Source organism: Dama dama, chromosome 22 (assembly GCF_033118175.1).
Source record: "Dama dama isolate Ldn47 chromosome 22, ASM3311817v1, whole genome shotgun sequence".
NCBI classification, from domain to species: Eukaryota; Metazoa; Chordata; class Mammalia; order Artiodactyla; family Cervidae; genus Dama; species Dama dama.
The window spans coordinates 5,329,066-5,351,701 of NC_083702.1; the positions used below are offsets into that span (position 1 = coordinate 5,329,066).

General features: G+C 58.2%; 1 protein-coding gene across 2 annotated transcripts in view; it reads left to right on the forward strand.

The window, feature by feature from the left end:
* SHISAL1 (shisa like 1) overlaps positions 1-22,636 on the forward strand; it is a 77,959-nt gene that overhangs the window by 12,540 nt on the left and 42,783 nt on the right. For both annotated transcript variants that reach the window (XM_061124361.1, XM_061124360.1), the window contains exons 2-3: positions 16,555-16,650; positions 20,276-20,489. In XM_061124361.1, the coding sequence (XP_060980344.1) occupies positions 16,587-16,650; positions 20,276-20,489 (278 nt within the window). In that variant the 5' untranslated portion in view covers positions 16,555-16,586. The remainder of the gene's footprint in view (positions 1-16,554; positions 16,651-20,275; positions 20,490-22,636) is intronic.

Genomic DNA, 22,636 nt, shown 5'->3' on the forward strand with positions numbered 1-22,636 from the left:
CCCCTCCACCCCTCCTCTCCAGCCTGTCCCTGGCTGCCCTCTGCCAGGCGTGGGCCCGGCACCCGCCTCCCCAGGAAGTCCCGTCCTCACGCCCCAGTTCTGATCCGGTTTCCTGTCGACGGCTCTCTCATCAATGCTTTTTGATGTTACCTCTCCATTCCCCAGAAATTTCGGAGCCAGCGTTTTCCCCACCGCAGCGCACTAATGAGACCTCCATAACACTGTTTACCTAGATGTCAACGTATGCTATAAAATTTTGCAATTTTTTTTTTCTGCACTGTAAGCAGTGCTTGGTTTTGAAAAGGAGGGAGCCTGCCACGAAGGGTCCATGAGTTGTGTTCAGCCCCTGGAGGGCCCCTGGGAGGAAGGCTCATCCTGGCCCCAGGCTCTGCCCAGTGGAGCAGGGACCTCCCCTGGGGGTGCAGGTTGCTGTCAGCCTGAGGGTGGGGTCTTCATCCAGCCGGGGTCTGTGCTCCGCCCCTTGCTCTCCAGGTCCTTCTTAAGCATCTTCGGTGTCAAGGCCCCAGGGTCAGAGCCAACCTAGGGGATGTCAGGGGGGCTCCGGCCACTCTGAATGCCTGCAGACACATTTATTATGAATTCTTTTATTTCCAGAGTGCAAACTCAGAATGGGTCACGAGTCGGGGGAGGACAGGTTTAAACAGAGGACTGCTGGCTGATCCTGGCTTTGCTGGGGAGGCGCCTCTAGGCTGGGAAGGTGTGAGAGCAGACAGGAAGAGATAAATGCCAATGGAATGGCTCAGCCGGCCTGGTCTGATTCCAGAAGCCAGCCGCTACCCAGACACCTGCTGGCACCTGGACACAATGACCTCAGGCCTAAGAGCTGGCCTCCCCTCCCATCTCCTAAGAGACATGACGCTGCCACCCTCGGAGACCAGAATGAGGACTCAGGGAATGCATCTGAAGGGGTGTGCATGAGTGGGGTCTTCCCTCCCTCCCGCCCCCCGCCCCCCGCCCCCAGCCTGATGACTGATCACTTGTTCTTCTGGGGGTGGGATGGCTGAGGAGTTGAGTTCAGGGTGCAACACACGTGGGGTGCCTGGGGGTCCCAGGAGTGGAGATGAGCAGGAGGCCACTGTCAGTTCAGGTCAAGGCCCAGGAGAGCTGGTAGGGGTGAGCAAGTGTTAGCAAGCGATGAAGTGGGTAGCCTAAAGCCACCTCCTGCCACCTTTGGGAGCGTCCTCTTTTATCTCTGCGCTCAACTGTGGCCACCAGGGAGCCCTCCTGGCCTGCAGCCTCAGACCCTGCCTGGTTCACTGAGGGCCAGCGTGGCCAGCCAGGCTGGTGACCTCCCAGGCCAGTGGGGACAGCCGAGCTTTGGAGAGAGGGCTCTGGGCCTGGCCTGGCTCTGGGTGGCTGGCTGCAGGTTCACCTCCGGCTCCGCTCAGCAGCTTTGGTGCCAATTTACAAAGAGTGTGGGCAGGAGGCTGGTTAACCCCCAGAAGTGAAGCCACTTCAGGGGAGACGCGTGGATGGGGGGCCCTTCCCGGCCAGCCGGGCTGGGTGGGGGAGCCGGCTCCGCACCACCCCTGTGGTCTCTGCTGCGGCCCTATTTGCATAATTTTGAAGTTGATTGGCCTGAAGGCAACTTCGCTTAATCACAGCTGACAAGTCTCTCGTTGCAACGGCAGCTGCTTCCAATTAGCCGTGTTGGTGCCGTGGTTTGTTAGACTCTCCCAGCAGCCCCTCTCCCAGCCAGCCCCGCACTTCCCAGCCCCCCTTATCAGGCCCAGAAGGAACCCGCGGGGCCTGTGGCTGCCTGGGGAACGGCCTCCTGCTCCCTGTGTGTGGACAGGCTAGCACACAGCCCAGGATGCAGCCGTGGGGCCCTGCCAGCTCCCGGGAGATGCTGCCACGCTGGGCTGTGGACTGTGCTTTGGGTACTGAGGCTCCAATGCGGGGGTGTGAAAGCTGGGCTGCCCGGTTTTGTTAATAAAGTTTTCTTGGCACACAGCCTCCGCCGTGCAGCCCATATTGTCTAGGGCTTTCTTGCTCTGATGGCAGTGTTGAGTCATTGTGATGAGACCTCCTGACCCACAGAGCCCTTAATATCTATAGTTGGCCCTTCACAGAAAAATTTCCCCTCCTCTGACCCAGCCCAGAGGTTCTCACACTTGAGCATGCGTCAGAATCCCTCAGGAAGCTGGTAAAATACAAATTCTTTGTCCCCACCCTGGTTCTAGTCCACCAGGTCCCAGGGGGCCCGCAGCCAGCATTTCTAACCAGCTCCCAGGCCTGCACTCCAGGCCGTGTTGGTCCAGCCACCTCCAGGGTCCCTCAGGGCAGTTTCCATCCACCTCATCCCACTCTGAACACTGTCCTCAACAGATAGAAGAGGAGACCAAGGGTCCGAGGGGTCCCTGGCTTCTGCACAGTCCTGAGCTGACAAACTCTGGCTCTTCCACACCACCTGCTATGCTTTTGACCCAGACACCTCTCCCCAGATGCAGCATACCCCAGGGTACCCCAGGCCCCCAGCTGGTTCACCTGGCTTGGCTGGTTCCCTGTCTGGGTTCTACACTGGGGTCTGCCCTTAGTAACACTAAGTCCTCGCCAAGTGAGCATGTCAGTCTTCCTTGGGGTGGGGGAGCCTGCTCGCAGGAAATCAGGGCGCCAAGGGCGCCTCGTGGGGGCTGGGCTGCCTCCCCCTCCCCCGACGCCTGCGCTAGGTTCCCAACGTCCGATGGGTGTCATCTGCCCGCCGGGGCGGAGACCCTGCCGCCACCCACCCAGTCACCTGCCGTCACCCTGAGGATGATCGAGGGTGCCTCACACCCAACACCCTCTTCACCTGTCACCTTCCCGTGACCTGGGAGGGGTGGGGAGGCACAGGACACCCACTTACCGAGGCCGAGCTAGTTGTCCGAGGAGGCGGAGAAGGTGGCGGTGGGGTTCTGAGCCTGGGTTACATCACGTGGGCACACTGGCTTTGGGGGCACATTGCTGAACTTAGGAGGATCAGTCGTGACCAGTGTCCCCAGTTTACGGATGGGGAGGCCGAGTTACCCAGATTTATGACCAGGAAATTCCTGAAGGGGCAGAGTGTCTGGGACTCCCCCGGGAGGAGGGGGGAATCACACAGAGACACATCTTTACGGGAATCAGAACATCCCGGCAGCAGGGATAAACACCGTTGACCCCGCCAGCCAGCATGACAGCCGGAAGAGGAGCCCCACGCCCCCTGGGGCCACCCCCATCACCCCCACTCCCCTCTGGGCCCTGTCACAGCTGTCGGCATCCTTCAACAGCACATTTTTCATAGACCTTTCGGACCGTGCAGGGTGTGACGGGGACGGAAGTTCCTCCCTCGGCCCAGGGTTGCTAGAACGCCCCATGACGTTCGTTTGAGCGGCTGCAGGCTGCTGTTCGGTGTTTGGACATCCTGCAATCCTTCTCCCGTCCCTCCGGCTGGACTCTCTCCAGGGTTTCCATCCCATACCCTGGGCGGCCGAGAAGGTTCTCGCACCTCACGCTTGCGGCCAGCAGGGCCTTCGCTGAGCCCGGGGTGGGGGCGTTAGTACTGCTCATCACAGGGTCTCCGAGGACCCGCCGTGTGCAGGAGGCTGCCCCGAGCTTGCTGTGGGGTCCTGCTCCCTCCAGGGACCCCTGCCAGCCCACCAGGCAGACCGGCGTGTGCTGTGATTACAGCCTCTTTTAAAGAGGCGTGAAGGAGCTCCTGCTGTGTGGGGTCGTCACCCAGGGTAAATGCCACAATGCCACCGTACTTTCATACGATGACGTGTGACAGGCTCCCAGCATCTGGCTGAGGCAGCCCAGCTCAGAGAGGTGAAGGCACTGGCCCAGGGTCACGCAGCCGAGCTGCGGCAGAGCCCAAGGTCGGATCCCTGCTGTCTGGTCCTCCGCTGCTGTGCTGCACCTCAGACCAGAGTCAGGGGAAGCCATGTTCCCGGGGTGACTGCTATCCCCAACCCAGTCCTGTGTTTATTGCGCTGAACGGACCCTCTCTCCCATGTGTGTGAGTCTCTCCGCCTCCTCTCTTACCCGTCCCCACTGCCAGATGCTCTGGTGTGAGTTGAATCTCAGCTTCACCTCAGCTAGCTGGGTGACCCAGGGCGAGTCACTTAAACGCTCCGTGCCTCGGTTTCCTCATCTGTAAACTGAGGGTAAACTCAACACCTCCTGATTGTGACGATTAAATTAACACCCACCCCCCATCCCGTCGGGCTGGCTTGGGCACTTCTCCTGGGCTCCCACAGTCTCCTGGCTTCATCCTCACAGCACTGGTCACCCTGGACTGCTGCTGTCCCCCTGGATGGTGACTAGATGAGGGGCACCCAGGCCCGTCTGGACCCGGCGCTCTGTCTGCTGTAAGCAGGGCACCTGTGACTTCAGGGCACAAGGAAGGTTTATCTCCTGCCGCACTCAGGACAGGCGGGGTCCCGCGATGGGAGGGAGGGAGAGGGAATCGGTCTCCGTTGCGGCCTGGCTTTAAAGGCCACTGTGGCACCGGTCACGACAGAAACGCCAGCTACAGACGGGGCGGTGGGACGAGACCCAAAGTGCCCTGGGTGTGGAGCCGGTGCCCAGAGCAGGGCAGACCCGGCTGTAGAGGCCCGCGGGCCTTTTGACTATGTCCAGGTCACATGATGTGTTTCCAACAGCAGCCGATGCAGGCAGCTCTCCCTGGCAGACAGGGCTCCTGCTGCCAGCTGGGGATGTGCTGGGGTGGGGTGGGGGTGTTTGTGGAAGGGGGTAGGTGGGAAGCCAGCCTAGCAGTGGAGTCAGGTGGACATACCCCCCTCCACAGGCTCTGCATGTCTGGGGTTCCTTTCCCAGAGCGCAGTAGGCTGAATGCATTCACCAGTGTATCTTGCCGGGGCAGTGTCCGGCACGGAGGACAGCCTCCAGAAGTGACATCACTGGCCAGCATCTGGCCAAGACCTTGACAGTCTCTCTCACCATGTGGTATGTTAGCCCAGATGCACCTCTGCAGCCCCAGTTCAGCTGCTTCCGAGCCGTGAGACCTCATGAGGACCAACCTCAGTTTGCTCACCTGTAAAATGGGACTCTTTGTGGGGTGTTGTGTAGACAGAAAGGCAAGGAGACCTGAGCCTGGCCCTGGGGACAGTCCCAGGCAGCGCCCCAGGACCTCGGCCTGAGCTGGACCCCACCACTGAGGCAGGGCCGAGGCTCTCTCCGGCTGCCCGGCCTCATCCCGCCCCAGAAGGGAGCTCCCGGCCACACAGGCTGGCAGCCATGCTCCTTGGCCTGAACAAGGCCCAACCAAGTCGCTCTCATTTATTGGGGTGTAGGCTCGATCGTGGTTGGAAGTACGGAAGGCTGGGGCTGCGAGGGACAGGGTTCCTGGGTGTTCCCAGACCCAGGCCGAGCACAGATATGACTTCCTTCGGAGCAAACCCCCCTGAGCCCAGCCATGAGCCAGGGTCCCTGCCCTGGACAAGCGCCTCGCCTAGGGGAAGAACCGGGCCAGGCCGTGGAGTGGCTCTCAGTCCCAGAAGGCTGTGTGGGGCAGGTCGGGGCAGGGCAGGCTCTGGGCAGAGAGGCTGGGTGCCCCACGTGGGATGCACAGAAGCTGGTCCCAGACCGCCAGCTCCGGTCCTCTGCCTGCAGGCTGTGTGACCTCAGGCAAGTTGCAGACCATCTCTGTGCTTTGGTGTCTTGTGTCAAGAGCCTAGCCCAGCGGGCGGGTGAATAGAGGGTCAAACGCCCAGACAGGCTCGTGCTTTGTGGACCAGCGAGGAAGCCGGGATGGCAGGGAATTCAGGGTGGGGGAAGAAGCAGGAGGCAGCTCCAGCCCCTTCCCCCAAGCCCCCACCCCCCCTTTAAGCTCCTCCCCAAAGCCGGATGCCTTTGGGGCCCCGGCCCTGGTGCCCTCGTGCCCTTTCTCATCTGTCCTTCACACCCAGCTCCCCTGATGGTCTCTTCCTGGGCATGCCCCCGGCTGGCCAGCCTGGCATGGCCAGGCAGAGGACGGGGTAGGCAGACCCCAGGGCCATGGTTTGCTGCCCCACCGTGAGCGTGGGCCAGCACCTCCCTGCCTCCACTCACCCACTGGGTTCAGGCTTCATCTCTGCTTCCCGCCCCTTCCTCCCCTGAAAGGGCCAAACCCCTGGTTTATGACCCTTGGTGGGGGGACCCTGCAGAATCCCATCACACCTACTGTGTGCTGGGAGTGCTCACGGGGCCCTGCCTCCTGCTCCCACGGCAGCCGCCCCTGCCTGAGCCTGGTCCCGCCCCTTGGCCTTTGCACACGCCCATCTCCCTGCTGGTGTGCTCCCTCGCCAGGCCCACCTCCCTCGGTCCTGACGAGCCTGCTCACCTCACTGATCTTGTGTTCCTTGGGCACAGCCTCGACCCAGACCAGGTCAGGGCCCGCCTCTGTGCTCAGGGGCCCCCAGTCTCTGCACAGGGGAATATGGTTGGCTCCATGGGGGACGGGACGGGTCTGTTCCGCCCGCCGCCGTGTCTGTGGCCCCTAGCCCAGTGCTGCTGGATGGATGCCTCCACCACCCCCTTGGCCGCTCCCAACAGCCCTTCAAGGGGGGCATGTTATCCCCACTTAAAGACGAGAAACTGAGGCTATGCTTTGACTTCTGTTCTCCTCAGTGAAGAAGGGTCCCTGGGGCCAGAGCCCCCTCCCACAGAGGGAGCGGGAAAGGAGCCCCCAGGGTGGGGAGAGAAATCGGGGCACCCTCTGACAGTCTGTGGGTCTGTCTTTCCTCTCCCTGGCCTGACACTTTTAAGTGATTCATTCTTCATGTGATATTTTTGTGTTTCTCCACTGGGGGAAAAAAATACCGCTGGGATTTCCAGGGGTTGGTTGTTTTATCTCCATGGTGTAGCCAAATACCTCGAGAGAACAGATAGAGGCAGAGGGCTTCCCGAGCTCTCGGTGAAGCCCTCCCCTTAACCGGGGTGGGGGCGGGGAGCAATGTGCCTTTGGCCGCGGCCCCAAGCAGGGAGCAGAGCATCCAGGCCTCCCGTGGGACTCGGGTTTCCAGCCCAGCCTCAGCTGCATGCCTTCGGGTGGATCGCTCCCCTGCCTCGGCCTCGGTTTCCCCACCTGTGGAATGGGAGCGCAGCAGTGCCCGCCTCACACATTCAAGGGAGGGACCTGCGTGGAGGACCTGGTGAGAGCCCAAGGAGGGTGGACAGAAACTAGCCAGGTTTAGAACTTGAACCCAGAGCCGGGTTGATGGGGGTGGGGAGGATGCCTTTCCAGGGATCAACGAGAATGTTCTCTTGAGGGAGGGACTTGGCGAGCAGGCGGTTTCCAAGTTGCGGGTGACCTGCACGCCGTCCTGTGGTCACGCCTGCGCTGACACCCCACAGGGTGCCTCGCAGAGCTCACCGCTCCCCTCCTGAGTGGACCCTACCCTGGCCATGTAGAGCAAGCACTATCAAGCCTGCCTGATACAGGGACGGTGGGTGGGGTCAGGGAATGTAGATCCAGGAGTCTGCGCTGTCCCACCTGGGCTCCCCGAGACTCTGGAGTTGGGTTCTTGGCTTGGCTGCGTGGCATCCACCCAGGGCTGACCCCCCGAGGTCACTGGTGGTGTCGGCAGTGAAAGTTGCCCTCCTGTCTCAGCGAGAGTCACGCTCAGGCCCCGGACTGCATCTCACCTGTTCCCATGGGAATGCGCTCTTTGCAATACAGCCAACCTGGCATTCAGGTCCATGAGTGTTGACAGAGTTCCCGCTCTTTGGGCAGCAAACATGTATTCAGCACCTACTGTGTGCAAAGCATCCTCTGTGGGGGGTGGAGAGGCATAGAACACCCCCCCACCCCAGGAGCTTGTGCCCCACAGGGAAGCAATCAACAAGCAGGCAAGGCGGAAGGAAGTCATGCACGCGCGATCAGTCAGTCGTGTCCGGCTCTTTGCGACCGCATAGACTGCAGCCTGCCAGGCTCCTCTGTCTGTAGGATTTTCCAGGCAGGAAGCACCTTGGAGTGGGTTGCCGTTTCCTCCTCCAGGGGATCTTCCCGACTCAGGGATTGGACCCGCGTCTCCTGCGTTGGCAGATGGATTCTTTACCACTGCGCCACCTGGAAAGCTGGAAGGGAGTCAGTGCTAACTAAGGGCACTAGTCTTGAAAGGAAGAGTTCAGACATACTTTGCTTTGCTCAAGGGCACACAGCAACCTCTCGAGTACCTAGACCATCAGCTTTAGAAACGACAGTAGGCACCACCAGATAAGAGCCGTTTACGGAGCATTTGCTAATTTACTAGATGTGCCGGGTGCCCTGCTAGCAGTTCTGGTGCTGTCCGTCTTTCTCAGTACCCCAGCAAGGGGCAGGGTCACGGTTCCCATCTTACAGATGAGGAAGCCCAGAAGACTCAGCTGCTTAACGGCAGGACTCAGATTCTAGGCCAGGGGAGACTCAACTCCAAAACCTGTGCCATCTCCCCTGACACTCACTGTGAGCCCCTGCTTGGGATCAGACAAACCTGAGTTCGAATCCCAGCCCTGCCACCCTCCAATTCTCCGCAAGCCACTTAGGCTCTCTGAGCTCAATTTATTTGAAAAATAGAAATGATAATATCTGCATTCATTGAACCAGTCCAACAAGTGTTTATAAAGGGCCTACTTATGTGCCATTAATGGAGCATTTGCTGATTTACGAGATGTGCTGGGTGCCCTGCTAGCAATTCTGGTCCTTTCCATCTGCCTGCAGTACAGGAGACCTGGGTTTGAACCCTGGGTCAGGAAGATTCTCTGGAAAAGGGGATGGCAACCCATTCCAGTATTCTTGCCTGGAGAATCCCATGGACAGAGGAGCCTGGCGGGCTACAGCCCACGGGGTCACAAAGAGTCAGACACAACCAAGCAACTGACGCGGCCGTGTGCCAGGCTCTATGCTACATCGTGACAAGACCAAGCGGTGTCAGCCGGGCCAGCTTCACAGCGTGCAGCCCATGCTCAGAGGGTCCACGCTGGGTTTAATGCTCTGCCTTGGTCGTCTTAGAAATGCTTGGTGATTCTTGAATGAAGACAGTTCTCTGCATTTTTCATTTCACATTGGGCCCTGCAAATGATGCCGCCAGTCCTGGGTCCTAGCCCTTATCCAGTTTACAGTTTGCAGTCTAGGGGAGCAGACAGGCATGGCTCAGTCAGAGCCACTGTACCCAGCATGCAACTATAAACCACCAACTGTATGCGGAGAGGTAGACAGGCTGTGAGCACACACAGCAGGGTTCCCGACCTTGTGCCTGGGTTGGGGGGACACCTCTTGGAGGACACAGGCTCCGGGGGATTCATCTGAATCTGCCAGGTGAGGGGTGGGCACAGGATGGGGTGGGAGCCGTGGTGAAGGGGCTGCAGGGTGGCTGGTGTGGCTGGAAGGTGGGCCTCCTGGCCAGGGAGGGTTCAGGGCCCTGGTAGGAATCTGGCCTTCACTCCAGTGCTGTGGGAGGCGCTTGGAAGGTTTTTTGTGTTTTGTGTGTGTCTGTGTGTATGTGTTTTATTCAGCTGCGCTGGGTCTTAGTTGCAGCATGTGGGATTTAGTTCCCTGACCAGGGATCAAACCGCAGCCCTTGCACTGGGAGTGAGTGAAAGTTGCTCAGTAGTGTCCGACTCTTTGCGACCCCGTGGACTATACAGATCATGGAATTCTCTGGGCCAGAACACTGGAGTGGGTAGCCTTTCCCTTCTCCAAGGGATCTTCCCAACCCAGGGACTGAACCCAGGTCTCCTGCATTGCAGATGGATTCTTTACCAGCTGAGCCACCAGGGAAGGTGAAGTCTTAACCGCTGGACCCCCAGGGAAGGCCCTCCCTGGAAGGTTTTAATCAGGGGTAGTGCAATGGGATTTGCATTTTGAAAGGCAACTCTCTGACTTTGAAGGGAGTGGGTTTTAGGAACAGGGGTGCTGGGAGGCCCCGTGTGCTTGACTGATTCACGGAGAGGGTGCAGGCCATCGAGGTGGGCACAATGTGGCCCTCAGGGCCCACGTGAGGTTGAGAAGATGGGGATGGGGACCCTCCACAGGCCGTGGCCGTGACTGCTGGCCGTGCAGCCCGGAGTCCGGCTGCCCGCGAGCATGTCGCTGTCTGGCCCATGTCCGACCCACTTCCTGGCTTCCCGCCCACCCTCCACAGGCCCCCAGGGTCAGGAGGACATGCTCAGATCTCGCTTCACACTGGCATCTATTCCTGGACTGCACGTTTGGACTGAGATTTCATAACCTCGAAGTGGGCATTGTCCTTAACACAAAGGTTCACAAACTCAGGGTTACGGAAGGGCCTGGACACTTGAGGACTTGCTGGGGGGTAAACTCACCACCGATACTGCATGTGCCGGTCCCCGGTGTCGGGGTGGTGGCAGGGAGGGGTGCACGCCTGTGCCCGTGTGTGCACACGTGTGCTGCCTGGAGTGTGTGACACACCCACCTGCCCACGTGGACTGGGCACAGCAGAGCGCGGGCTCTGAATCCTGGCTCTGCCCCGCCCGCCCCTCCATCCGCACCCCAGGAAGGGCAGGGGAGCAGCCCTCAGGGCGTCAAGAAGTAAGTGAGCTTGTCAGAGTCCTCGCCTCCCGGCCCAGGGCGGGCGCCCGGCCGCTGTGTCCAGGGTTAAAATACCGATACCCGTCTTGTGGGCACCTGTTCTGCCTGCAGGACTGTTTGTGAGCCCCCAGAGGGCTCTGCCCTTGTTTCATTACTAATTCACAGAGCTCATACTATTGTTAATAAGAAGAAGAACACCCAGGCTTAGCTACTAGCTCATCATGGGATCACTTGCTTCCTGACTGTCCTCCACAGTCCCCGTGTCGTCCTGCGGCAGCCAGACCTGGTCCTTCTTGTCTGTGGCTGAGCCCCACCCCCACCCAGCCCTGGGTTTGGCCCCAGCAGAGGCCTGTTGCACTGGGTGTGCAAAAGAGGACCCATTCCCTGGACCGTAGGGGTTGAGAGGGTGAGCCACTGAGGCGGCTTCCTGGACCAGGTGGCATTTGAGCCTGACCGTGTGGTAGGTCCGATGTGGACATGTGAGCTGGGGGAAGGGCCAGCCTGAGCAGAGGGCCTCACTCCTATACCTCTGTCACCTGTGCCTGGCACCCAGGAGGCTGGCGTGGGACCTGTCCTCACCCGCAGAGCTGCAGCCCTGCAGGGATGGGTCAAGGTGGGACATGTTTGGGTGACAGGTGTGTAACTAGTCACAGGCCCTTCTTCGTCCTCGATGCTGTGAAATAAATACAGGGCTCAGGTAGCCGGGTCTATAGAGGCCAGGCACCCCCTCGGCGAGGGGTCTGGGTTCCCCACCCACCACCTGCCACTTGTTTTTCTCCAATCAGTTTGCTCTCAAGTCAGGACAAACCAAGCAGGCAGCATGCTCTCAACCGTGCCAGCCTCTGGAGCCCACCCGGGAGAGTGAGAGAATTAGAGGGAGGGAAGCTTCACTGAGAGATGGGTACCCCCTGCTGAACTTCAAAAGCTGGTTCCAGGCTGCCCACCTGCAGGAGAGCGGAAGGGTGTCCCCCAGCACGGGGAACAGAGTGTGCAAAGGCCCAGAGGAGATGCAGATCCTGGAGGGCTGAACCCCAGGGAAGCAGAGAGTAAGACGCGGCAGCAAGGGCCAGACCACCCAGGCCCCAGAGCACGGACTTGAACCCGAGGAGGTGGGCGGGTGGTCGAATGGGCACTTCAGGAAGCTGGCCCTGGGCCCGCAGGACCCAACCTGGTGGGCGAGGCTGGGGCAGAGGCAGCTGGCAGCCGGCGAGGAGCGGCCCTCCCCACGGACACTTTTGAGCTCCAAGCCCTGTTTCCAGGCCCTCGGATGCGTCACTTCGTCCAATCATCCCAAGGACTCTGTGAATTAGCTACTATTTTTATCCTCCCTTTAGGGCCAAGGAGACTTGTCCCAGGACACACAGGGTGTGGTTACAAAAGGTGGAGCCAGGCAGTGTGGCCCAAGTGCAAGGCCCGCCCTCCGAGCCCTGCTGCCCTTGACCCGGTGCAGGCAAGAACTGATGCCCTTGGCCACACCCAGGGGAGCTCGTGGTAGGCTGAGCAGGGGTCTGGGAGAAGCTGAGAGAGGATGAGGAAACTCTAGGTGTTGGGCCAGTGGCTGCCAGGCATATGGGGTCCTGGGGGGCGGGGGTTTGGGGCAGCAGCCCCCCGCCCAGCGCCCAGGGCCCAGCGCTCCTCCCCACCGCTGCGCCTGTCCCCAGCCCTGCCTGGCCTGGCTGACTCGAGAACCGATCTGTTGTTGTTGCTGGTGGGGTTTAATCCATCTTCGCCAGCTCTGCTTCTCTTCACATGCCCTCCTTCCTTCCTTCTCAGGCCTTGCCAAATTCAGTGTTTAAAAATACTCCTCGGATCTGGGAACAGCAGTCCCCGGCTGACCCGAGGGGCAGACGCGGGGATGCGCGCCTGACGCGTGCTTCCGGAGGCCATCCGCTCGGGGAGTCCCGCTCACCCAGAACGTTCTCCCCGTGATGGGAGCTTTTACCATCGGCCACCAGCTCCCACAGTGGACAGTTTACTGGTTCTCAGAGGAATAGAACCCGGGACGATCAATTAGGGCTTCTCTCGTAGCTCAGTTGGTAAAGAATCTGCCTGCAGTGCAGGAGACCCGGGTTCAATCCCTGGGTCTGGAAGATCCCCTGGAGAAGGAAATGGTAGCCCACTCCAGTATTCTTGCCTGGGAAATCCCATGGACAGAGGAGCCTGGCGGGCTACAGTTCACGGGGTCACAAGAGTCGGACACAACTGAGCGACTAAACCACCATGATAAACTGAATGTGTCTGTAGTAGATGTGCCTTCTGGGGGTTGTGGGTCTCCGGAGGCCCTGGAAATCCTAAGTGCCTGGAGGGACCGTCTGCTTGCAGACTGGGCTTGCTTCCTGGAGGAGCCGCAGAGCGGCTGTGTGACCACAGGCAAGTCGCTTCACCTCTCTGAGCCTTGGTGTCCTTTACCAGATGGGCGTTTGATAGCTGCTTGATCGGGCTGTCGGGGATCATCTGAGAAAACATGGCAAAAGGCCAGCATACTTTCATGGAGTAGCCGGCTGGTTTGAGCCAGCCCCAGGGCGCAGCCCCAGAAGCAGGGCCAGCCCTGCGGGGCGGGAGCGGGGTTGCTCACTCTGTCAGTCCCAACTCCTGCCTCTTCTGGGGGGCTGCCCCCAAATCTCACCAGTGGGGGGGGTCCCAGGTGCTGGCACCTGACAGCCTGACACACCCAGATCCCCCTCTGCAGGCTCCGGGGAGGGGCCGAGGTAAATGTGGGTGAGCAGATGGCGTGCCCTCTGGGCTGGCCCTCTCGTGGGAACCCCACGGGGCTGACATCCATGGAGTTTCCAAAGCCGCTCTGTTCCGGCCCGGCCGGGAACAGAGACACTGGCTGGCTTCGAGCTTTGCTGTCTCAGGTTGTGACAAATGGAATTTTTATGTAAGATCCCAGTGACTCTCTGCAGGGTTTTCTTTCCACCACGAATTCAGCCTTTGGTGCTGGCACCTGAGCTGCCCAGGATGGAGGGGGAGGTGGGCCTGGGGAGGTGGGCAGCCCCCACCCCAACCCTTGTCCTACCAGCAGGGCCGTGGTGTCCGTCACCCATTGACTCATCCTTAGGCGGCCACGTGGGGGGACGTGGGGGGGATTGGAGACATGAATGGGGGGAGGGGGCTGAGCAGATCACAGGCGGGCTCCCTCCGTTGGACGGCGGGATGGATGCGGCAGGCACAGCGCACCCCCGTGGTGGGGACACCTGTGCTGGGCGGGACCCTCACACCCATGGCGGGCCCTGAGGCCACTGTTGCTTCAGTGCCCCCAAGAAGCCAAGAGCCGGAGTCAGCCAGGCGGGGGGCTGTCACCCAGGCTATGCCAAGCCCTGACCCGGGACTTTCACAGTCTGATAGAATAGGGTGTGAGGACCAATCCCATAAGGTAGAGCTGGTGGGCGCCCTCATCCAGCACACCCTGAGTCCCTAGAACCCAGCCCAGGCCTTGGCCCAGAGTTGGGGAGTCAGTGAGTGGATGTCGAGAGAATACATGAATGAATCATTGAATGAACACGGAATGGAATATGGATGGAATATGATAAGCCTCAATGGAGGGACAAGCTGCCTCCAGCTGATGGAATCGAGGCAGGCTTCCTGGAGGAGGTGGCATTAGACCAGCTTCTAAGGCAGTGCAGGATTTGGTCTCACAGGAAAGAGAGGAGGGCACCCCAGGTGTGAGTGACAGCCCCCCTCCATAGGCGCAGGGCTTTGTAGGGAGTAGGAGCAGCAGGAGGGAGGGCTGGGCCCGTGGCGGAGGCAGACCCCCACCCTAGCATTTGTTCAGTGAACCCACCAGCTCTCAGATTGCAGCCCCGGTTCAAAATGTGGGCCGCCCCACCCTACAGGAGCCCAGAGTCTGGAGGCCCGTCTTGGCCCTCAGGGACCCTCAGCTTTCCCATCTGCAGAATGGGGGCTCAGGACTTGTCACTCCCCACCCCCTCACGGGACCTTTTCCGGGGCTGATCCCTAGGTCTCCCCAGTACGAAATTCTTCCTAAGCACTTTCAAATGCTTTAATCTCCTTCATCCTCCCAGGAGTGCCCTGAGGGAGGCGGGGAGGAGGCCCAGACTCGGAGCAATTAAGAAGCTGGATGCCCGTGGGGGTCGGGCTGCTCATGGTGGGGGGGAGCAGAGAGGCCTGGGTGGGCGGGGGCCCTCCCCAGGGGCTGGCGCCGAGTCACCGTGAGTAAGCACCCTGTTCAGGCGTTCCGGCTCCGGCCCACGGCCCCGCCACCCTCTTCCTATTCTAGCTCACCACACTTCAGAGCCACCCTGACCTGCTGGTGCCTTCCTCCCGCCCCTGCTGCAGATGAGACGCCCGAGGAGGGGCCGCAGAGCAGGGGCAGGGACCTGCCCGGGAGTGCCCCGTGTTTGGTGGGGAATCTGACCCCCTCTCCTGCTCCGACACGTCCAGCCTCTGGGTTGCCCCCCACCCCCCCCTCCCGGCAGCTTCCTGCCTCCACTCAGGATTCAGAGCTGCCCTGGGCCCATGCTGGGTCCCTGAGCGCTCCCTGATCAGGAGAGCGGTGAGGGCAGAGGGTGGCGCACAGGACCTCGCTTGGCCCAGAGGCTGGCACATAGTAGGTGCTCAGCAAACCCATCCCCAGCCACATGCAGCTACAACCCCGGCGGGGCTCTAGGAGTCCACGCCGACTACACAGGGGACACTTGGGCCTCCTCCCCAGCTTGAGCTCTCAGACCCCTGGGGAGCGCCGAGGGTGATGATAGTCAGGGAACCTGTCCCTCAGGTTTATCCTGAGGCCTCAACAGTCTGATGTAAAGTAGCCACGGAAGGCCAAGGCCTGCCTTAGGGGGCTTGCAGGTACCCGCCCCTCCCGCGTCCTCCCCTGGCTCCCTGGGGCTCCCACCTCAGGGCCTTTGCACCTGCTGCTCCCTCGGTCTGCAACACTTCCTCCACCCCCACCACCCACCTCCAGAACTCTGTCATCGTCCCAAATGGGAACTCTGTCCCCAAGGAACACTCTCTCTGCCTCCCCCAGACCCCCACCCCACCATCCTACTTCCTGTCTCTATGAACTTGACTCCTTTAGGGACCTCGGTATTTGTCTTTTTTGACAGGGTCAGGGCAGGGGCTGTGAAGGGAAGTCACCAGTAGGACACAGCAGGGAGACCTGGGTCCTGCCAGCCGCTTGCAGATGCACTTGCAGTGTTTGTCTTTTTGCGTCTGGTTTGTTTCACTGAGTGGAATGTCCTCAAGGCTCATCTGTGTTGTCGCCTGGGGCAGCGTTTCCTCCCTTTTGAAGGCTGGGTAATATTCCATGGTTAGTACATGCCACGTGGCATTTACCCATCACCCATCGATGGGCGCTCAGGTTGTCCCTTCCTTTCATTATTCTGAACTGTGCTGCTGTGGACGTGGGTGGACACATATCTGTCTGAGTCTCTGCTTTGGGTGTTTGGGGTGTGACCCCAGGGGGCTCGTAGCCTTTGGACTCCTCATCCATTTGTCTGTGCCCTGTCAGATCTGCTTGCTGGAACGCAAGCTGGGACAAGAGCAGCTTCTATGGCGTTCCATCTCGAGTGTGTTTGGCTCTTTGCTGGGTCCCTAATGCCTGGAAGGTGCTGGCTGGATGCATGCTTGCAGTGGGGAGGGTGGAGGCGGGGAGGGGGTCAGAGCGGGGGCGGTGAAGGGAGGTCCCCATTAGGACACAGGAGGGAGACCTGGGTCCTGCCAGCCCCTTGCAGGTGCATGAGATCACCCCTAGTCCCCTCGCTCACCCCCATTCTCATTCCCGTGCCCACCACCCTCAGCCTGCTAGTTATTTCCACCACCTGAGCCATCCGCACCCCTTTGATGAAGTCTGGTTTTGCCGTGAAAAGAAAGGGAGGCAACAGCTGACTAGCTGGGGAACTCATCCATCCCGGAAAGGAAATTGGATGGCGGCATTGCCACCATCCGTGTCCTGGCCCCTGCTCCCGGCACACTCGCGTCTCTGCCCACGCCTGCTGGCCCCGCCGCGGGCAGCAGAGCCAGTGGTCCGCTCCGCAGGCGGGACGGCCTGCAGCTGGCCTCTCCCGGCTCTCCTTCTACAGGCAGCGCTCGACGGATCGATGCAAGCCAAACGATGACCAGTTGTGGCCAGCAGCCCCTGAACGTGCTCGCCGTCCTCTCGTTGCTGATTTCCGCAGGTAGGACCCCCAGGATGCTCGGCGGGAGGTGGGCGGTGGGGGCAGGGACAGGCCGGTCCTTCCCAGGGTCACTGCTAGCCCAGCCAGAGTTATGGGTGCTGACGGAAGTCACCCTTGTGAGGAGCTAACGTTCGTGAGGAGCTAACGTTCGCAAGGCCCCATGTGTGCCTGTCTCGGGGCACTCCCTGGAAGATTCTCGAGGACACTGTGGGGGTATCGCTGGCTGCCATCAAGCCCTAGGAGAAGCCCTTATGTGCAGTGAGTTCTCCCCCAAGCCTGACAAGTCAAAGTCAGGCAATGTTGTAGTCACCCCATTGAGCAGAGGTGGAGACTGAGGCTTGGAGAGGGGACTGGCCAGCCTGAGACAGCACAGCTGGTGTAGGGGCTGGATTCCAACCCAGACAGCATCATGCCAGGTCCCCGGCTCCCAGCACCCGACCAGTCTCCGGAGGCCCGCCCCTCCCCGATCCCAGCAGGGTGGCTCTCACGCGCCCCTTCACCAAGGTGAACGTGAACCGTGCCCTTCAGTTGCTGCAGGGGACGCTGGCCACCTGGAGAAGGGGCACCCGCCTCCTGCCGTCAGGGCTGGCCCTGCTCTCAGCAAGGCGCCCGCCGGCTCTGCGTTTCTCCCTCTGTCTGTGCGCCTCTCCCCCATCCTGTCCCTCCCCCTCCGTCCTTGTCTCTGTCTCTCTTTCTCAGGCACGTGTGCACATAACCCCTGCTCGCCTCTTGCTCTGACAGGGTTGTGGATGCCAGCCTGCAGCCTCAGGTCCCTTGCCCCTTTGCTGGCCATTGTGGCTCAGAAGGAGGCCATGAAGGGCCCAGGGATGGCAGAGCCCAAGCTGGACCAAGGCCCGGGGTCTGGGGGTGACCACCGTGCACAGAACTCCTTCCCCGCGGTGGCTTTCCTGAGGGTTAGTTCTTCTTGTCCCCTGGAGGAGAGGGACTCCTCACCCATTTACAGAGGAAACTGAGGCTCAGGCCAGGAAAGAGACCAGCCCCAGGCCACACAGTCAGAGAACGCAGTCACCTGGCTGTTAAGTGATGGCCCTGCATACCCTGAACTTTGCAAATAGGGGGAATCATGGTCCCCTCTTGGGGGCCTTGAGACCCCAGTCCCCGACAGAGTGGCTGTCCCCATGGTGTTCCCTCTCTGCTTGGGCCTGTTTTCCTGGTGACTCAGGATGCGCAGGCCTCCTGACCACCATCCCTCCACCCTCGGGCCCCAGGGCCCTGCTGCGCCCGTGCCTGAGGCCAGAAGCACAGTCCTTTACGGCCCACTCTGCTGCTTACCCCCTCCCTGCTCTAAGCGGGCCCTGTGTGCTGCTCATGGGTGCTCCTTGGGGCCCCCAGTCCCCGGGAGGTGCTGGTCTTCCATCACCGGAGGCAAAGAGGTGCAGAGAGGCCCTGATGGCTCAGGTGGTCCTGCGCATTCCAGGGGTCAGACCTCTGTCCCAGCTCTGGGCCCAGGGCGCCTCGGGCTCCCTCATTCTTCCTCAGGGGGCAGCAGTGGCCTTTTGGCCTCTGTCAGATGGTCAAAGCAGGTGGCGCCAGGGGTGGCCAGGGTGAGCCTCTGGGGACCTGTCTGTATCCCCTCCCCACCTCCACAGCGGCACTTCCGGCTCCTCCAAAACTCGGCTCAAAGGCCCCTTCCCAGCTGTGCCCCTTCCCTCCCTGGGTCCTGCAACCGTAGCCTCTCAGCCTAGCCTCAGGGCCCCAGCCGGTCTTCCTGACTCCCCACCAGGAGTTGCTGACACACCCAGCCCCTGTGAGCTAAGCTGAGTGTGAGCCGACTCCCCCAGAAGATGGGGCTTTTTCATTGACCAGAACACAGCCCAGAACAGTGGCTAGGATTCACCTCCTGTCTCCGCCCCTCGCCTCCAGCCTCTGGTGGGTTGTCGCTCCAGGCCAGTGGGTCCCAAACCAAGTCTCTTTGCATCCCCTGCGGGTCTTGCTAAGACTCAGACTGTCACTGCCCCCACCTCTCCACCCCCTGCTTTCTGTCTCAGAATGCGGGGCTCGAGGCGCTGCGTCTGTAACGAGTCCCTGGGGGATGAGGACGTGGCAGGTCAGGGACCACACCTCGAGACCGATGCGCTCAGCCTCAGTTTTCTCCTCTGTACCCGGGAATGTACGAGATCAAGTGAGATGGTGAATTCACCAAAGGCTTCCTTAGTGACCTCTGTGTCCTTAAGACGGTCTTCTTTTTTTCTAAGGCTCAGAAGGGGTTCTGGAGAGCTCCCCTGACTCCTGAAAGGCTGGGACCCTTCTCTTGCAGTGGTCCTGCCCATCCCCACAGAGGAGGGTGCTGTACTTTGAGGAAGGGGCCCGGAATTTCACGAAGCCACCCAAACCAGCCTTGGCGCCCCAGTACATGAGACCCGCCCATCCACCGCCAGCACCGCCCCACTGGGATCCCCACGCCAGCCCCGGGCACTAGGAGCTGTGTGGGCTGGAGTCTAATAACCTCTCAGCAGAGACAGAGCTTTCAACTAACTGAGGCGCTTCTGCAGAACCGGAGCCTTTGTGGTTGGAGAAATGTATTCAGCCTACGAAGCCCCTTTTGAGCGATACAAATTAGATACAGCAGTCCCTTTTATGAAGATACTAATTAAGCTGGAGACAGCGGGCTCCAGGTTTTTTTCCATTGTTATATTTGTTCAGGCTTTCACTCCTGTTAATCACCATCGGCACGACTAGTAAATACTGTCCTGGGCTTAGACGGCGTCACCAGTGGCTGAACACCGATCTCTGGCCTTGAGTCAGGGGAATGAGGGTCGGAGGGCAGGGAAGCTTTGTCACCGATTGTTGATGGAGTCCTTGATGGTCTTTTATGTGTTGAAAGATGAAGAGGTAGAAATTGTGTTTAAATTCAATGGTCTGGGGGCTGAATTATTTATGATAAGAGCTGGGGCCCTTGAGGCAGCCCCCTGGGGGCTTCTAGTTCTAGGCCGTCAGTTTAGTTGAGACTGAGACACAAGGGGATGCTGCTTTCTCCACAAGCAGGACCTGGTTCTTGCACACCTGTCACTCACCACCCAGGCCAGCCTGGACTTGGTGGCGAGCCCACCACCAAGTCCGCCCAGTGGCGGAGGAGTGGAGAGGGTCCTGGACCTTGGATCCAGGCAGGCCTGGATTGGATTCCCCCTCTACCACCTCTAGCCGGCTCAGACAGGTCACTGTTGGCCTCTGAGCCTCAGTTACCCACTCTGTAAAGTGGGATCCCAGACCTGCCTCTTAAGATGGCCAAGTGGATTAAATCCGATAGAACTGGTGAAGCACATAGTAGGTGCTCAGTTTGTGTTGTTTCTTAACTGGGTTCCTGCTGTATGCAAAAGCCTTAGAGAGGATCCCCTTGAGGCTAAGATCAGCCCTGCCTGCAAGGAGCTCCTGGTCTGAGTGACTCAGTATAAGCAGGATGGTAGCCCAGGGGATGACAGGAGCAGGCTTCCTGGAAGAGGCGAGGCTCACACTGGGCCACAGAGGCCTCCTGGCACGGGAAGAGGCAGCAAGACCCTAAAATAGGCCAACCAGGCTCTGCCCACGATCCTCACGGACTGACGGGTGTCTTGGGCCAGCTGGGCCTGGTGAGGGACCCCCACCAAGCCTGGTGACTGTTTTCCAGTCTTGTCCGCGCATTTCCGGGTCTGTGAGCCGTACACGGACCACAAAGGCCGCTACCACTTCGGCTTCCACTGCCCCCGGCTCTCGGACAACAAAACCTTCATCCTCTGCTGTCACCATAACAACACGGTTTTCAAATACTGCTGCAACGAGACAGAGTTCCAGGCGGTGATGCAGGCGAACCTCACGGCCGGCTCCGAGGGCTACATGCACAAGTAAGTACCACGCTGGGGCCCCAGTCCTGCTGCCTTGGGCCCCAGTCAGGCCAGGGTGCTGCCAGAACACCCAGCCTCCCAGCCAGCTGTCGAGTAATCAGTGTGAGGATGGGTGGGCTGGAAGGAGTTTATGCAAGTCTTCAGGTGACAGGTTTTCTGGGCTGTTCTGCCCTCTGGACTTTAGCTTTCTCATCTGAGAAATGGGCACACGACATGATACCTACCACTCAGGGCTGATGGGAAAGTGAAATGAGGTCAAGAATGTGGAAGATTTTCGGTGCTTGGAGCTGGAACCCATTGAGACCCAAGTTCCTTTTTCACTCATTATTTGTTCAACAAACATTGGTAGACGTTCCTGACTCAGAAATTATTCCCATGCAGCCCCTTTCCCTAAGGTGATTAGAGCACGTGAGACCAGGGCCCTGATGGACGGGATCTGAATGTAGAGAGAGAGGAGGAGTTTGCTGGTAGAAAAGCAGTGAGAATATGCTAAGTAAAGGCACCTGGTATCCAGACAGTACCTACTTATTTATCTTATTACGAATGAGCATGTTTCACGTTTTAAAGAGCCATTGTGAGCTAGCTGTTTATGCCCTCTGCCTTTACCTATTTAATTTTCAGCCTTTTTCCTGTTTGATCGTAGGAACTCTTTATATATGAAGGAAATGGGATGCATTTCAAATATTTTCTCAGTGTGTCTTTGAGTTTGTGCTGCTTTTTTCTTCATGCTTAGTTTTTAATTGTTATACAGTCAAATTGTACCCATATTTTTGTCTTTTATGTCTAGTGGGGTTTATATCATATTGAGACAGGCTTTTCCTACTCTGAGATCATAAAAAAAAAATCCCCCCATGTTTTCTTTTACTTCTTGTATGTTTATTTTCTTTTATTTTCTTTCTTCAGGTCTTTGATCTGTCAGGAATTTATTTGAATGTAAGGTTTCTTTTTTTTAATTTGCATGCAAGTAGTTCATGTGGATGTTTATTAGGAATCTAGCTTTACTTTTTTCCTAAATGGGTAGACAGTTATCCTAACAGGAATTATTGAATTGTCAGTCTTCTCCTCACTGATGTGAAATGCCAACTTACTGTATACTATAATATACTAAATGTGAGTGGATAGATTATGGTGGCTTTCATTGGTCTGTTTATGTTTGCTAGTACCTCACTGTGTTAACTACTGTTGCTTTTGACATGTTTTAATGTCTTCTTAGTCTATTCCCCCAGATTTTTTGTCATAGAAACTTTATAATTAGCTTTTCTAGTCTCTCTGCCAAAAAAAAAAAATCTAGTTAGTATTTTTTTATGGAGATTGTGTTGGATTTATAGATTAATTCAAGGAGAATGGACTTTTCATGATGTTGAATATCCCTTTCCAAGAATACAGGGTGCCTTTCCATTTGTTCAGTTTTTCTTTCATAGTGTTTTAGAGTTTTCTTCATATAGATATTGTACATATCTTTTCATTTATTTGTATTTATTTCTTTTCATGCTGCTATTTTATAATGAGGTCTTTTTTTCTACTGGTAGCTCAGCTGGTAAAGAATCCACCTGCAATGCAGGAGAACTGAATTCAATCCCCCTGGAGGAGGGAACAGCTACCCACTCCAGTATTCTGGCCGGGAGAATTCTATGGACTGGATAGTCCATGGGGCCACAAAGAGTGGGACACAACTGAGTCACTTTCACTTTCTTCTACTAAATCTTCTGACCAACTCTTGTTTAAATGCTAAAACCTAATGATTTCTAAATATAAATTTTTTTACTCCGCCTCCTTACTGTAATACTTTTTCAGTTGACCCTCTTACATGTCCAATTATGCTGTTTGCAAATAGTGATGATTTCATCTCCTTCTTTCCAATTTTTGTGCCTCACTCCTTTTTCTTGTCCAATCATGTTGGCTAGTACCTCTAAAACCATCTTTAGCATTGTCAGGCAGTCTGATCTCCCTCCTGACTTTAATGGGGATGTTTCAGATATTTTCCCAGTAAGGCTGAGGATGACTCCTGGGATAGATATATTTTTTTCATGGTAAGAAAAAAAATCTACTTGGAAAGAGTGGGTTTGTTGAGTGACTACTGTGGGATCAGTATCACCCCTGGGAGGGGTGGTGGTGGGGAAGTTCTGAGCCTCAGTCTCTGATGCTGG